Genomic DNA, 17,449 nt, shown 5'->3' with positions numbered 1-17,449 from the left:
AAATTGTTCCGCTATAACAAAAATAAACAAACAATAACTAGTATTTAAATGAAGCATAGAAAAAGGAAGGAAGTTAATTCTTTGGTTTGAACACTAGGTTTCAGCAAAGCTTCTGAAAAACATCTCCTGACTCTATCTTTTTTTCTAAAATAAATGATACACAAGTCCTCCTCCTTTTTTAAAATTCATTTTCCCTCTACCTTATTCTCTCTGAATTCTCTTTGGATGCTGTTTGGCCTGTTAATGTATTACACTCAGTTAACACATGTAATTAGTGTATTAATAAAACCTACCTTGAGTTTTTTGGGTGGCTTGAAGTTGAAGAATGTTTTCAGGTGATTCTGAGAAGCATTAAGTTCTAGAAGATAAGGCATACAGCTCACACAAGACAAATCTGGGAGGAGGGACAGTGGACATGAATACAGAATAAGGTAAGCCAATAAAGTAAAAACTAGACAAAGTCATTAAAAACAGCAAACGTTATATCAGGACATTTGAAAATTATGCTGGTTGCCAGCACATCTTAATTATTCCAGATGAATTAAATGAACAAAAATAGGAATATGCAAAACAACACATACTGCACGCCCACACACACACACACACAGCGTGGAAAGCACATAATGAGTCTACAATGTAACCGTCTTCTCTAGGGCCCCCACCCCCACAATGGAACTATTCTCCTGGGCCCCCTCAGCTCTCCTGTTCCCATCTTCCACCACCTTCAAGAAAGAAATGGCCCAGGTTTCCTGAGTTCCAGCTCACTCTCCCCGGACTGCTAACAGTCAATGCTTCAAAAATGCCAGGCTTGGAGGAACTAAAGCTTTCCATGATCCTCTCGATAATTAGCCCCTGAATAACTGCATTAGGTCTTTTCGGAAAGACGGCAAATGCCACAATTAGTTCTTGGTTATAAATTACATTTGTTTCAGATGGACGCAATCTTAAATCTCATTAATTATTTGAAGTGATTTAAATTATGGCTATTATCTTACTTTGATTCTGGGCTGGTTCAAAACCATGTCTGAGTTTTGCATTTTATCCCCAGCCAGTATTCTGTACCTAGAATACTAAGTAAAAGACAGCGGTGCTGATGACATGACATACACAACATAAGAAACAGTGAAGCCTGGTGCTGCTTCTCTCTGCCGCTTGACAGGAGACAGGCTTTGGGGCAGCAGGAGAATCAGGGAGAGACTCGGGAAGGGTCTCATCTTGAGGATTTACAGCACCATCTCTGCCACTAATGGGCATCTCCACCCATCTTTTCACTCTAGATCACACAATCAGCCATCACAACTCTTCAGAGGATGGCCTCTGGAGGAGAACACAGCCTGCACACCCCTGAAGCCCAGCAAAGTGTTTCTCCCTTCACCAGGTAACAGAGTCACCCCCAGGCCAGGAGAAGGGAGCACAGCCGAACCCCGGGCTTGTGCCATGAAGAATGTGGAACTGGTAAGGTGAGGGTCCTCCCCACCCATCCTCTCGACATCTTAGCTTCTCAGGGTGGCAGAAGCCATGAGATTCCTACCAATTTCTACTTCATTTCTCTGGTCTAAACCTCAGCCTTCTTTAGCCTGTCTTTCTCATGAAATTACAAAACATTAAGACATCAACACTTTGGTGGGAACTCCTGAGCAAATCCAAGAAGGCTGCCTGTAAGAGGAAAGCTAAGGAGAAACGTAATGGCTTCACAATTTTGCCTGTTTGCTACAGTTTTGCCTATTTGCGCCAGACAAGATCAGCTCCATGTCTGTCAGCGATTATCTCCATTGACCCTTTTCATTTCCACAGGCCCCAATGTCCCCTTGAAGTTGATTTTTCTGTGGGCAGGTAAGTGCAGTACTATGGAGCACTGTCTTAAAGTAGAAGCAGCAGCTACCACTTGGATCATGAGTACATTTCACATCTGGTGTATGCCCAGTGCTTTCGAATTACTCTGATAGAAAAAATTCACCGTCTGGGTTGCTGGGCTCCTCTCTCTACTCGGTGTAGTGACCTCTGTGTCCACCAGATGGCAGGAGCTCCTCATGTCTGCATCCCTGGTTCTCAAAGTGTGGTCCTGTCTCCGCTTTCAGGGCAAGTAATTAGAAACGCAAATTTTCAAGTCCCACCTCAGATCTACAGAATCAGAAAGTCTGAGGGTGGGGCACAGGTATCTCTGTTTTAACAGACCCCCTCCAGGTAATACTGATGCAAGTTGAAATCTGGTCCTTATCAGGCCATCAAAAAAGCTGTTCTCTTGGAAAGAAAAATATATACTATGCCTTACACATTGCTTTTGAATTGATGCTTTCAAACTGTGGTGTTGGAGAAGACTCTTGAGAGTCCCTTGGACAGCAAGGAGATCAAACCAGTCCATCCTAAAGGAAATCAACCCTAAATATTCATTGGAAGGATTGATGCTAAAGCTGAAGCTCCAATACTTTGGCTACCTGATGAGAAGAGCCAACTCATTGGAAAAGACCCTGATGCTGGGAAAGACTGAAGACAGGAGGAGAAGGGGACGACAGAGGATGAGATGGTGGACGGCATCACCGACTTAATGGAGAGGAGTTTGAGTAAGCTCCGGGAGATGGTGAAGGACAGGGAAGCCTGATGTGCGGCAGTGTGTGGGGTCACAGAATTGGACACGACTGAGCGACTGAACAGAACTGAGCGACTGTTGAGAACAACAACACAGGCTTCCCTGGTGGCTCAGATGGTTAAGAAACGGCCTGCAGTGCAGGAGACCTGGGTTTGATCACTGGGTTGGGAAGACTCCCTGGAGAAGGGAATGGCTACTCACTCCAGAATTCTTGTCTGAAGAATTCCATGGACAGAGAAGCCTGCCAGGCTATAGTCCATGGGGTCGCAATAGTTGGACATGACTAACACTTTCCACTTTCACTTATTTCACTCACAGTAGGTTCTTGGACACTTGATGAGTTAATAGAAGATGACATATAAGATTGGAAGAGACTGATCTGAAGAGGAAGGCTTCATTTGCTCCCAAGGACTACTTGCTCAAGGGGTAAAGGTCTGAAGCCACATTTCTTTCCCTTTCATCAAGCACTAAAAGCTCCTGGAGTCCCTGCAACCCCTTATCTAGTAAGTGAAAACAATCTTGGAGGTGGGAAGAGCCTGCTAGTAACACTAAAAAGTCTTTCTGATGATATGATATCTGGGAATTGCCTTAAATAGCCCTGGGGAAGGGAGCAGGGGAGGACGGGTGAGGCAAGAGGGGCCATGGGTTGATAATTGTTGAACCTCAATATTCATTACAAACCTCTCTACTTGTGCACGTTTGCAATTTACAAAAAAAAATAAATAAATTTTATGAAACTAGAAAAAAAATCATGGAAAGTGTTTCAAAACAGTAGCAATTTAGAATTAAAATATGCTGGAATGTGTCTTAGCCATTGAAAAGAGTGAATTTTAATTACTGCAGTCAAATGAGAGGAAGAAATCAGAAAACGAATCAGAGAAGACCATATCAGCGACCCTTAATGGTCTTAAAAAAAGAGCTAAAGAAGTGAATGGAAAGGTTATCAGTGAAGAAAAAAGCAAGTCAGAAATTTCAAATAAGATCAGAAAATTATTACAGAAGCAAGGATCAAGCTTTGAAGAAAATGTGACTAATTTCGTTAAATGTGAGCTAGGTATCACAACAGATACCTTATAAGGAACCATAAATGGCAGGGTTAGACCTGTAAGAACCCACTAACTACATAGAGAGAGCAAAGAGAGGGGAAAAAAAATTTTCTGAATCCCTGGTGCTCAAATAAGAACAGAAGCAGCATGCCAGGATTAAGATGTAGATACAAATGCAAATTAAAGAAAAGCATCCATTAAAGGGAAAAGAAAAAGGACTAATTCCTCTCCACTGAATAAACTAATAGAGGGAAAGAAATGGGAGCCATCAAATATTCAGGAAGCACTAAAGAAGTAACGATCCATCTCTGGAAAGGAAAGAGCAAACGTTCCATCTGATACTCTTTAATATCACTGAATGTGCCTCAACCATCACATAATACAGCATATTTGCTGACCTCTGCATTTTTCTTTTCTCGTGAGTCAGAGGTGCTTTTTTTTGTTGTTGTTTTCTTCTCATGGAAAATAGAGGATTAATGCATAAACTGATCCATAATAGCATTTATATCAAGTTTGGTAGTATTAAAGTATATTGCCCTCTGCAAAGCTTCAATTTTGTAATAATTCAGTGATCCATCAATTTACTAGAATGACAACGACATACCTTCAATTTTATTTACTGAAAGATCCAACTTCTGTAGGTGAACATATCCACAGAGGATGCTAACGTCAGTTAAATCAAGATCCTGAGAAAATAAAAGGCAAATGACTTTAATGTGGCTTTAGCAGAAGAGTACTCAGGCTTCTCAAGATATCTGGAAATAAAAGTTGATGGAGAAATCCAGAATTTCCTTTGAAAGTATTGTAGGAATGAGAGCATAAAACCTGAAGCCTATTACTAATAGGATCTCAAAAGAGACTACAAACTCTATCAAAAATGCATTCCTCTGAAGGAAATAATAGCTTGGAAAATTAGGGTTGTTAGCAAGAACAGATACAACATGAAAAGGCAAATTAAAGCAGTGTTCATGAAGACCTTTAGAGCAGAGTTTTATATTTTATAAAAACATGCACACACATAAAAGCAATAAAGCCAAAGCCTTTATCTTGTAGAAGAAAAGAAAAAGCAAATGCCTAGAATTCAGACAAAGTGTAGACAAGTTCACACCTCATCAAGCGATCATTAATAACAATACTTCCTACACGTTTTCTCAGGCTTGGTTTTCAAAGCTCTCTCACAATAATCTCATCTGATCAAACAAACCTGTGAGATCTGTAGGGCACATTATCCCCAATGGAGTGAGGAGGCATGTGGGGTACAGAGAAGTACACAAATAGCTTAAAATCACTTAGCAGGTCAGTGATAGAGAAGCAACTCCAAATTTCCAGAATCCAAGTCTCAGATGCTCTCCAGGAAATCTTGCATCTACTGAACTTCCTGAGGGGTTGGAGGGGAATTTGGTCACTTGAAACAAAGGTTCACGTCACTGGTCTACGCTGTGATGCCAGAGTCAGACAAAGCCAGTCGATAAAGTGTCATTATAAGCAAGTTCTCAAATATGAGAATGATAAGAATGTTTAAGGAAGGCCACTAGAACAGTAATTATCACTAAGAAACCTACTATGTACAAGGCATTAAGCTTGGCATGATGAGAAACACATATAATGATGGACCAGAGCTACACTTAGCCCTTATAAACTTACAACTTTGGGGAGGAGAGAAACTGTGCACACAAATAATAAAAATAAAAAAATAATAAAAATAAAATTAATTAATTTATTAATTTATTTACAACTTTGGGGAGGAGAGAAACTGTGCACACAAATAATAAAAATAATAAATAATAAAATAATATTAATTAATTTATTAATTTATTTACAACTTTGGGGAGGAGAGAAACTGCACACAAATAATAAAAATAATAAAATAATATTAATTAATTTATTAATTTATTAATTTATTTACAACTTTGGGGAGGAGAGAAACTGCACACAAATAAAAATAAAAATAATAAAAAATAATATTTATTAATTTATTTATTTTTATTTATTTTTAATGAAAATAATAAAAATTACATGTAACATAAGTAAGATATAAGGGCGGAAAATCACTAACCTGGCCAACCCTAAGAAAGTGTATTCAGTAAGACAGGTTATTAGGGCAAAGTAAATCAACATATAATATCTCAAAGGTAAGGAGATCAGTGACAAAGTAAGTTCAGCTTCAGTCCATCCAGCTGAAATGATTTAAAGAATTGTGCTTTTTTGCAGATCAGTTTAAGGCAGGTACTGGGTATGTAAGTAGAATTTTGATTAGAAGGAACTTATGTGGAAAGGTACTGGCTGCGGGAACTATCTTCCATTCCAAAGCCTAACACAGTGCAACACGCCCAAGGCGCTCCCTGTATGTTACCGCCTGGCTCGCGGAGTCATCCCTAAAATGCCGTGAAGCGAAAAAGAGTAAAAGATGAGAGCCTTTGTCTGCTGTTGTCAAGGGACATGCCGTGAAACCAGCATGGGCGAAAGGGGCTTTAACATTTCTTAGGTAGCTCGCTTGTTCAAATCTAAGACAAAACAGCCTTGCTATGAATTATATATGCTTGAGCCAAAGTAGGGTGCCGTAGCAGAATTTCAGTGTGCTTTCTTCACCAGCATCTCTGCACTTACTCTGTGGACCTCCAAGGAGGAGTTAATGCTTTACAATATGAGGAAGCAGAAAGAGAGAAATGGCATTTTTGTGTCTATAAAGAAATGAAATGAGGACAAAAGCTGAAATCCTAAGTAATCTGCTCTTACAGCTTCTCTTATGATAAATTTAGAGACAAGACTGTGCTAGTAAAGAAATCTTATAAATTGATGAATAACAATACATGTTTTCTTTCATAATAGATACCTTTTGGAAAGTGAGCTATAGCTCACAGCTACATATTTATGGGAGGGGGGCCAAGTCAATACCAAAATACTTTGTTCCCCTGGATTCAGATATAAATTTTAGTCCTGCCACTGACCAGAGGGAAAAAACAATTCTTAAAAGAGTTTTTGATTGGTTTTACAGAATCAAGTTCAACCTCCTAGAAGGAAAGCATTGATTACTAAAAAATAGACTGCTTAAGATGAAAGAAACAGACTGTGAGGAAATGAAAACAAAGTAATTGGGGGGAAGGCAGCTGATTGCTGGACTGGCCAGGGCTCTTTGATGTCAAACATAAATAACTCATTGCCATTTTCTGTCAAATGCAAGACTCAGAGATTTGGGACCACCAAAATAACTGTGAGTTAGCAGAGAACATGGATATGGTCCAACCAGGGTCAAGATGGAGCCACGCAATGGTGACCTTTGTCATACTCACTGATAAAGTCAGGCTGAGGTAGACCTGCTCCGTCCCAGAGCCTGAGCGCCCTAGTTGGTAGAGCTTCTCAGCCACGACCTCCTCCCTCAGGACCCCATCAAGTCCTCCCTGCAAAAACAAAACAAAACAGACAGGTGGACAAAGAAAGGACTTCCATTAGAAAAGAAAAAATCCGCTTCGTCATATCTAGCACTTATTTAGTATATTACACATCTGGGAGCTGAGACTTCCAAAATTTACTGGCCCCCAAGACAACTGTGTTGAAGACCCATGCATATTACATACAATTAAAAAATGTATCTATCCAATCAATGTCTCATTGCTGATAGCATTGAGTGCCATTTGGTGCTAAGAGCTCTCAGTGGGTCCACTCACTGATCCTCCTAACAATTCTGAGGGAGGTACTCTTAGCTCCATTATACAACTAAGGCTCACGTACCAAGACTAGCCTGAAACCACAGAGCCCAGAATACAAACCAGAATCTGCCTGACCTCAAAGCAGTTCTAACCACTAACTGCACCTGACTGCTTGTCCACACCCTAAAGGAGGGTTGCACCCCATTAAGGTAATGACTTCTCTACATCTGGCATTCTTGTTGGAGAAAATGGGTCCTCAGGTTCACTTTGCCTTGGCTAATCTTGTTGGATTCATACCATTTACAAAATTAAAAGGGTAATAATTTCAAGAAGGAGGCTGGTCCTTAGTCTATAGATATCATGAACCAGTGGTGGCCCAACACCCCCTCTCCCCATTCTCCCCAAGAGGAGAGATAATAGTGCTGTGTTTGAGCTGCTGGCCACTCTATAATGACAAACACATTAACACTAACATCAGCATTAGGACACAAAAGAGAGTAATTTTTTAAGTCACAGCAATACAACTATCAGTGTAACTGGTACGTGGACTATGAAGGCAAAACACTCTTTCAGGTGTTTTGGATCACTTTACATTAACTTGGGAATCAGAAGTGCTGCTCAGACTGCTCGTACTGAGGACATAAGTATGCAGGGTGGTGCTATTGTGAAAAGTTTTTATTTCCTCTCAAATTTCCACTATCTTGTTGCTATTTTTCAGTAGCTCAGTCGTGTCTCACTCTTTGCAATCCCACAGACTGCAGGCTTCCCTGTCCTGCAGGGAAGGACTCATGTCCATCAAGTCGTTGATGCCATCCAACCACTATCTTAGAGAATCAAATACAGCTCACAGTTGGGCAGGCTTGGTTTGAAGCCCAGATCCGCCATTTTGAATATATGACTTTGAGAGACAAAGTTTTCTCTGAACCTCATATTTTTCATCTGTAAATAGGGTACTTATTACTTTCTCTTAATGTTTTAAAGATAATTAAAAGTAACTGTGAACATAAAGCTCTTAGCACAGTGCCTAGAACACAGCAAGTGTTCCCAATGAATGGGAGCTGTTAGTACGAACTGATGAACTGAGAAATTCCACATCTTAAGGTCTCATTCATTGATACCAATCAATCTGTTCACAAAATGGGGGAAAGAGATCTACTTTTCACAACAGTTACTATTTTTTATAGATGGCCTGGGAAGGAATTGAGGTAAGACAGTGCCACCTGACCTCTCAAACTTTCCACACGGCCCACTCCCTCCAGCTCCTGTAAACTAGATGCCACAGCATCCCTTCCTCACAGTAGATCTGTTTTTCAACACAGCCATTGATACAGAGACTGGCCTCATGGTCAGCATTGTCCCAGACCCGCAGGGCGAGACTCTGCATGGCTCCCCCTCACACCTCTTTAAGTCCCTGCCATTTCTCAGTGCCGTCTCTCCCTCCTGATCTCTGGTCATTTTCAGACCTTGACCAGACCCAGTCTGCATGCTGGGTGGCTTCAGAATCCCTGAGGAAGGCCACTCACCATCCCAACCGCTCCAAGCACATGCACACACACACACACACACACACACACACACATGTTTCTTTACTTTCTCAACTCAAACATTTAAAAATGGATCCAGATAACTTCAGCCACTCACTCCCCTGGCTGTGGCCTGGACCCAGTCATCACGCTAAACTGCTCCACCTTAGAAACCTTAGACCTCAAATCTTCCGTGGCTCTCGGATCCCACAGTTGCTCATCCTTCAGCCCTTCCAGCATCCCCTGAATTTGGTCACTGACCACAACAAAATTTCCAGTCTGTTCATCCACCCCTTTCTCCGAGTCTATCTATCCCCTCCCAACTATATACTTCCTTCCTGACTGGGTCTCCCATGGGCAATTTCAATGTCTCTCTACCCTCAAGTCTCTGCCTCCTTGTCCCGACTGCAACTGTACCATGCAAAGCCAAACCTGAATCAACCTCACAGTCAACCCCTGCATCGAGGCAGGGATTATGCATGTTCATTATCCATTTGGGATAAAAAAAACTTCCTAGCATGCCAAGCACATGCTAGACAAGTATGCAAATGATTTCAGGACTTGCATAAACTACTATAGAGGTGGGCAGGGTGCTTTGACTAGCAGAGTTCCCATTTCAAGGCAGTTCTAGTGAGGAGTAGGGGGTTAGCAAAGACTTCCTTGGAGAGACAGCTATTGAGACCCGAAGCTGTGAGTTATTCTGACAAAGGAGAAGAAAGGGCAGAAGAGGGCCAAGAAGGGTACTGTGGGCCCAAGTTCAGTTCACTTCAGTCTCTCAGTCGTGTCCGACTCTTTGCAACCCCATGAATCGCAGCACGCCAGGCCTCCCTGTCCATCACCAACTCCTGGAGTTCACTCAGACTCATCCATCGAGTCAGTGATGCCATCCAGCCATCTCATTCTCTGTCGTCCCCTTCTCCGCCTGCCCTCAATCCCTCCCAGCATCAAAGTCTTTTCCAATGAGTCAACTGTTCGCATGAGATGGCCAAAGTACTGGAGCTTCAGCTTTAGCATCATTCCTTCCAAAGAAATCCCAGGGCTGATCTCCTTCAGAATGGACTGGTTGGATATCCTTGCAGTCCAAGGGACTCTCAAGAGTCTTCTCCAACACCACAGTTCAAAAGCATCAATTCTTTGGCACCCAGCCTTCTTCCCAGTCCAACTCTCACATCCATACATGACCACTGGAAAAACCATAGTCTTGACTGGATGGACCTTTGTTGGCAAAGTAATGTCTCTGGCACAAGGGACATGTACAAAACTGCAAAAGCAAGCATGGCCCACTGGGGAAACTATCGAGAGTTCAAATAGCTAAAGTGTAAGGTTGGGTGGGGAAGACAGTATCTAATACATGGAGGGCACGCAAACATGGGCTGAACGAATTAATGAGCCTACTCCGTGCCCGCTTCTGAGTGAGCCAGCAAAGACCCACAAGCATGCATTCTGGTGCCACACTTGAGTCAGCTTCTTGCTGGGGTGTCAGAGGAGGACAGTTCCTTCTTACACAGGGTCCTGCTCACTTTCCCCAGAGACCATGTTCAGGGACCATAAATAGTACTCTCTTGTGCTTGTGGTTTAACAGTCACTCTCCACTGCCGTTCTCTAAGCTGTCACTTCTCCAGCTCTATGAGCACGTGAGTCCTTTCTGTCCTCCAAGGGGCCTTTGGGTCCTGCATGTTCCTTCAGCAATAGCTGGAGTTTCCCTTAATAGCCAAGCTCCTCCAGAGTTGCTGTTTTACTCTTCAGTTTCCCCTTGTTCACTTCCCACTCATGTCTCAACTCACTTCAGTTAGGCTGCAGGCTTCACCACATCACAAAATGCATATGGGTTGAGATCCCCCATGGCCCACAAATGGCCCTTTTCATGGTCCACTTACCCTCTTGGCAACGTAACCCTCTCCCCTGTTCTTGAGATTCTTTCTTGCTCTGACTTCTCACCCATACAGCTCTTCTTTCTTCTTTTTCTCTTACCAGTCCTTTCCAGTTCCCTCCCCTAACCCCAGATCCTCTTCATCTTCTGAGATACCTGTATCCCAGGGTTTTTTCCTTGGCCCACCCCTTCTCTTCTTTCTTCTCATCCTGGATGATCCCACAGACTCCAGTGCTGATGATTCCCAGGTCTCTGACCCTCTCCTGATTTCCATGATTCACATGCCCACCTCCTGACTGCACAGCTCCACCTGTCATTGTTTCCCATGGTAGTTAGTGGTCCGATACCCCCCTGGAACATTCCATAGACTTGACAGTTAACCTAGACTTCCCGTGTTCAATTAGTGTCTTATTCTAAATATGTATTCATCACTAGCTTCCTTTCTATTCCAATTGCCTTAATCCAGACTCTTATCTCTCCTGCACAGATGCTGCTCAGCTTCTCACTAATCTCCCTGCCTCCAGACTTACCACCCTCTAATCTAACCCTCTCGGCCACAAGAGAGGCTCCCTACTGCTTAAGAGTCAAGTCCACAGTCCCTACAGCAGCCCAGTGTGTGTGTGCCTCAGTTGTGTCTGACTCTGTGCAACACTATGGACTGTAGCCTGCCAGACTCCTCTGTTTATGGGACTCTCCAGGCAAGAATACTGGAGTGGATTGCCTTGTCCTCCTCCAGGGGATCTTCCCAACCCAGGGCTCGAACCTGTGTCTCTTTTATTTCCTGCATTGGCAGGCAGGTTCTTTACTACTAGCACCACCTAGGAAGTACAACAACCCAGAGCTCTCCACAATCTGGCCTCCGACCCATCTACCTTTTCTGTTCTTATCTATAATTCATCACTTGGAAAGGTGCCATCTGCCTGCCCATATCCGACCTCTGCACTCAAACAAGGGTTTACTTCCCTTCATGTCTTCCACCAGCCCTATAACCCGGCTATCACTGTAGGCATCTGTTCACAGGCGGAATAGCTATGGTTTCCTCACAGTCTTATCTCACCCTGAGAGCTGGGACCTTGCATGTCCTCCATCACGCTCTCATCTTCCTCAGTCATCACTGTTGCTATTATGTATTACACATAAAATCTTTTGAGAGCCCACGCTTTATCAGACACTATGTTAAGAACTTTAACACAGACTTTCCCATTAGATTTGATGCTTATAACTATTCAATGAATAGGCATTATTAGCCACATAAAGTTATTGGCAAAGAGTGGCTTTCACACAGCAGAAATGTATTGCAGGCCCAGACACTTCTTCTGACCTATATCATCAAAAGAATACTTCCCATAGAATAATCGTTCATGAATGTTTGTTTCATGAATGTTTGTTCCATGAAGGCTGAATTAATGAAGTCAATTGATAGGGTGTAGTAGGAGAAGGCGACGGCACCCCACTCCAGTACTCTTGCCTGGAAAATCCCATGGATGGAGGAGCCTGGTGGGCTGCAGTCCATGGGGCCGCTAAGAGTCGGACACGACTGAGCAACTTCACTTTCACTTTTCACTTTCATGCATTGGAGAAGGCAATGGCAACCCACTCCAGTGTTCTTGCCTGGAGAATCCCAGGGATGAGGGATCCTGGTGGGCTGCCGTCTCTGGGGTTGCACAGAGTTGGACACGACTGAAGTAACTTAGCAGCAGCAGCAGCAGCAGCAGTTAGTAGGTAAGAACAGGTAAGTTATTACTTGTGTTAGTATAAATGATATATTGTGCTCAGTAGCTTACACATAGGATCTCATTTAATTTTCACAACTCCCCTGTGAGGTAGGTATTGTTATAATTCCCATATTGCGGATGAGATGCAGAGTATAACTTGCTCAAGATCTCACAACGAACAAAAGATTTTATACAAATATCTAATTCCAAAGGCGACATTCTGAACAATATTCTGCCCGACCTCCTTCAAGTTCATTGAGCCTAATTACATTATAGGCACTTTGTCATTTTGACCATCAGAGCCTTATAAATCTTAATCAGGCTAGGATATGGAAAATAAATCACTGAACAAAAAAGTTCAGGTATTTCCTCTTAAAACTTTTCAGTTTACTCAACATAAAAAAAACATATGAGACACTATAAAAACTAACATAGAATGTGAGGACATAAAATAAATATTAATATTTGGAACATAAACGAAAGAATTAATACACTTTTCCCACACAGAGCCTACAAGCGAAAAGGGATTAACTAGTTCAAGTCAACCCCCTCCCCCTCTATGGTTTTTAATGGCATACTGAAGACAGATTAACAATGGCATTAATGAACCCCACAGCTGAAGAACACACGTTAATTAGAATAATAAAGTAAACTGGTGATTCATTTGTTAATTCCTCTGGGGTGAAAGATGGTAGAAACCGTATAAACATCTCAAAGTTGTAAAAACATTGCTACAGTTTTGCAACAGTCACTATTACGCATGGCAAGTAAATCAACAAAAGATGAACATAATAAGTAATAATTTTCCACGGCTCACTTTTAAGAAAAATTGAGGTTTAGCCCATGTAAAAGGAGGGAGGAGAAGAAGAAAGGTAGAAGACTGGGGAGGGGGGGAATGTGAGGGTAGAAAAAAATGGGCCAAATGTGGAAACTGAACAAAAGGACATTACAAAAGAAGGGAACCCAAGCAGGGACACGGTGTAGACAGTCAGTGGTAGAACCAGAGAGACAGAATACAGTGCAAGTTAGAGGGGAAAACAAGAAAAAACAAGACAAGTGAGGAATGGAGATGAGGACAGGCATAAAAAAGAGAGACCTGTTTGAGTTCAAGGGGGAAAGAAAGGTGACTAGGAAATGAAAGGTACAATGAGACAGAGAGGGTGTCAGAAAAACATCACAGAACCAGATGTTGGAAAGTGTTTCTCTATTATATCTACTTCTGAAAAGAGTCTGAAGCAATTTATACTATCAAAGAGGAAGAAAGGGAAGAGAAAAATGTAATCTAGAGAAAAACTGTTGAAATTAAGAAAATTTTTGAATTAAGGGGGAAAAAAATGTTATATTTCCTGGCAGCCAAGACAAAGAGGAAAACCTAACAGTTTACTAAAAGAAGGCAAATCAATTTACATTTTTAAAGAAAGCAAACAGTTCATTAGGAAGTCAAGAGTAGGAATTGGTACAATATGAAGTAGAAAGGGACAAGAAGGCAGGTAAGGAACTAAGGAAGGAATAGGATGATGATAAGTGTAAGAAGTGGAATTGGGTGCTGTTTAGATGAGGCACTGTAGAAAAGAGGGCATTTGTATTATCAGTGTAAAAGGCCAAGCTGCCAACAGGTATCACTGATGGGAATGTTGGGACATTCCCCAAATCCTAAAATATTCTCACAGTGAGTGGCGCGTGCATGTGTGTGTTGTCTGTATAATGTATTATATACCCCTGGCATAAGTAATATATAAAACTTTCAAGACACTTAGTCTTTGAGGAATAAAATGGGCTTTCCTTGTGGTTCAGCTGGTAAAGAATCTGACTGCAATGTGGGAGACCTTGGATCATCCCTGGGTTGGGAAGATATCCCGTAGAAGGGAACAGCAGCACTTAAGATTACTTCAAGAGGGGTTTTTGGGTTTGTTTGTTTTTCCTAGAGGAAGGAGGATGAAAGGACTAGAAACCGAGGAGAGTGTTGGAGTATTTCACAGTCATGACGAAAAGGTACAGAGGATGCAGAGGTGGAACTCTTGTCAATTCACAACGCTGTAGAGGTATAATTTTGAAAAAGTTAAAGTCACAACTCTCATACAAATAGATACTTTTTTAAAGGACGCTGCGTAACGACTCTTAAGGAATCACATGTGCTAATGAAAAATGAAGGGTGAGGAAATGGGCTAACAGAAATGGCGAGGAGAGGAGGGGAGTCTCGGAGCAGTAAGGAAGAGGCACTCCTGGAGCCCTAGGAATGGGGCTCAGCCGCAGGCTGGTGAAGGGGTTCTGACCGCTGGAGAAGGAACTGAGGGGGTGAGGGGTGGAGGGAAGGCACACCTCAAAATTCAGCATTTCGGATTCTGAGGACTCCTCGGATTCCACTTCGCCCTCGCCGTCGCCCTCGCCCTCTTCCAGGTCGTAGTAATCTCTGTCCACGTCTGACTCCTGATAGCGGTGAATGAGGTGCTGGAGCAGGTAGGAGGAGGCTTTGCATAAAGTATTTTTCGGTCTCTGACCCATGGGAAAAGGAGACCAGCAAGAGTGACGATCCTTTTCTGAGTGCAGCACTTTCGACTGCGCTCCAGTTCGTGAAATGCTCATGCCTCCCTGGAGAGAGGAAGGCTTCGGAAACTTGGGCTCTCTCCCGGAGGTCGCCATCTTGTTTACAGAGGTTGCCTAGGAGATGGATGCCCAGGGAGGAGGTGCCGCAAGGGGTTTCGGGGGCTGTAGTCTCTGCCCCTCGTGCGTTCTCCCTTTCAGCTTGCTTTGCCACTGTATTTCAACTTAGCTTTCTGTCCGCTTGCTGTGATCTTTCTTTTTTAGTCTGTTAAGTCGTTGGCTCTGCTTCTTTTGGCTTGTCTTTCTCGTTTTTCATCTTTTTTCTCTGCGCCCCCCCTTTTTTTTAGTGTTCAACTGTTTTCTCTCGACCTCGAGACCCCTCTTGGAGATTTTTCATCCCACCCTGAGATCACTGGTGAGCGCACCATCCTGCTTCCTTCATGAAGGGTCTTTATGTACTTAGTGTTAGATGTCTGTAAAGCTGTCTGTCAGAAAGTTTATAACACTGAAATTTTACTCTATGCAGAGTGCAGTACGCATACATGATATAGAAGGCATGGCTCCTGTCCTTATGATTTAATTGCAGATAGTAAAGAGAAACTACCAGATGACGACTGAGAGCTGGTTGGCAGTTAATTTACATTTTTACCCCCAAAATAATAAGCCATGTCCTTGGGGAGAAAAACTGGCAGTGGTTTAACAATACAAATACAGGGGGGGAAAAACGACTGTCAAACTCACACTTTATCTGAAAGCCTCTGTAAAACTATTAGCATTGCATAAATAACTGTATTAGTCAATGATCTGCACTGGTAATAATTTTTACCTTGTTGCATAGGTTCTCTTTGCAGTTTTATAAAATACTCTTGCAAGATTACAAAGCATGATTTTATGCTAGTGTGATTTCATGTGACCTAAATCCTATAGCCTTGAGCTCCACAAAGTAGGCACTGTATAGAAAAGCAGAATGAAAATTATGGAAACTATTATCGCCATAGTGATGACCATAGAGATCCTTGCAGGAAGGTCGCTCTCATCCTCCTGGCCTTACAGGCCTTTTCTCCATGCTTCAGTGATAGCAGTTGCAAATACAAAATGATCCTGTCAATGGCTGTCAGGGGAGAAGTACAAAAAAAATCTTTATGGACACCAGCCATTGACTCTTATTTTTCTCAGGGCTTGAGGGCCCATTAAAACTGACAGAAAGCTTTCAGAATTACCTTCCTTCATTATCTTGCTGGCCATAAATGTAAAGGCCATAATTAAAGTATCTCTTTCTGCTAGGCTCATCTTACTGCTTGCCTGCTTCTTTTTCCACTGGGTAGAATATTCTTCCAAGGGGTTTTTCTCTCTACCCTCAGCCCCATAAGACCTGGCTGGCTAACTGACACAAGGATAAAGAGGGAAGAAAGTATAAAAATGGAAAAACTCAGTGTGATTTTTGTAGTTTCCAATAGCTTAGCATTACTACAAACAAAGCTAGTGGAGGTAATAGAATTCCAGCTGAGCTATTTCAAACCCTAAGAGATGATGCGGTTAAAGTGCTGCACTCAAAATGCCAGCAAATTTGGAAAACTCAGCAGTGGCTACCATGCTGGAAAAAGTCAGTTTTCATTCCAGTCCCAAAGAAAGACAATGCCAAAGAATGTTCAAACTACTGCACAACTGCACTCATCTCAGACACTAGCAAAGTAATGCTCAAAATTCTCCAAGCTAGGCTTCAACAGTATGTGAACTGGGAAATTCCAGATGTTCAAGCTGGATTTAGAAAAGGCAGAGGAAAAAGAGATCAAATTGCCAACATCTGTTGGATCATAATAAAGCAAGAGAATTCCAGAAAAACATCTACTTCTGCTTTATTGACTATGCTAAAGCCTTTGACTGTGTGGATCACAACAAACTGTGGAAAACTCTTTAAGAAATGGGAAATACCAGGCCGCTTGACCTGTCTCCTGAGAAATCTTATGCAGGTCAAGAAGCAACAGTTAGAACTGGACATAGAACAATGGACTGGTTCCAAATTGGGAAAGGAGCACGTCAAGGCTGTATATTGTCACCCTGCTTATTTAACTTATATGCAGAGTACATGGGAAATGCTGGGCTGGATGAAGCACAAGCTGGAATCAAGATTGCCAGGAGAAATATCAATAACCTCAGATATGCAGATGATACCACTCTTATGGCAGAAAACAAAGAGGAACTAAAGAGCCTATTGATGAAGGTGAAAGAGGAGAGTGAAAAAGCTGGCTTAAAACTCAACATTCAAAAAACTAAGATCACGACATCCAGTCCCATTACTCCATGGCAAATAGATGGGGAAACAATGGAAACAATGACAGACTTTATTCTCTTGGGCTCCAAAATCACTGCAGATGGTGATTGCAGCCATGAAATTAAAAGATGCTTGCTCCTTGGAAGAAAAGCTATGACCAACCTAGACAGCATATTAAAAAGCACAGACATTACTTTGCCGACAAAGGTCTGTCTAGTCAAAGTTATGGTTTTTCTAGTAGTCATGTA

At 42.2% G+C, this 17,449-nt stretch overlaps 1 protein-coding gene across 1 annotated transcript in view; it reads right to left on the bottom strand.

Annotated features, from left to right (window-relative positions):
• Window positions 1-15,028, bottom strand: part of LRGUK (leucine rich repeats and guanylate kinase domain containing) — a 109,075-nt gene extending 94,047 nt beyond the window's left edge. The window contains exons 1-4 of the mRNA XM_052639044.1: window positions 14,708-15,028; window positions 6,924-7,031; window positions 4,238-4,319; window positions 294-394 (exon numbers count right to left, since the gene is read on the bottom strand). Coding sequence (XP_052495004.1) covers window positions 294-394; window positions 4,238-4,319; window positions 6,924-7,031; window positions 14,708-15,028 — 612 coding nt within the window. The remainder of the gene's footprint in view (window positions 1-293; window positions 395-4,237; window positions 4,320-6,923; window positions 7,032-14,707) is intronic.
• Window positions 15,029-17,449: the final 2,421 nt, after the last annotated feature.

Source organism: Budorcas taxicolor, chromosome 4 (assembly GCF_023091745.1).
Source record: "Budorcas taxicolor isolate Tak-1 chromosome 4, Takin1.1, whole genome shotgun sequence".
In the NCBI taxonomy this organism is placed as follows: Eukaryota; Metazoa; Chordata; class Mammalia; order Artiodactyla; family Bovidae; genus Budorcas; species Budorcas taxicolor.
Note: the sequence above shows the minus strand (reverse complement) of the source record. Positions and strands in the feature narration are given on the sequence as shown.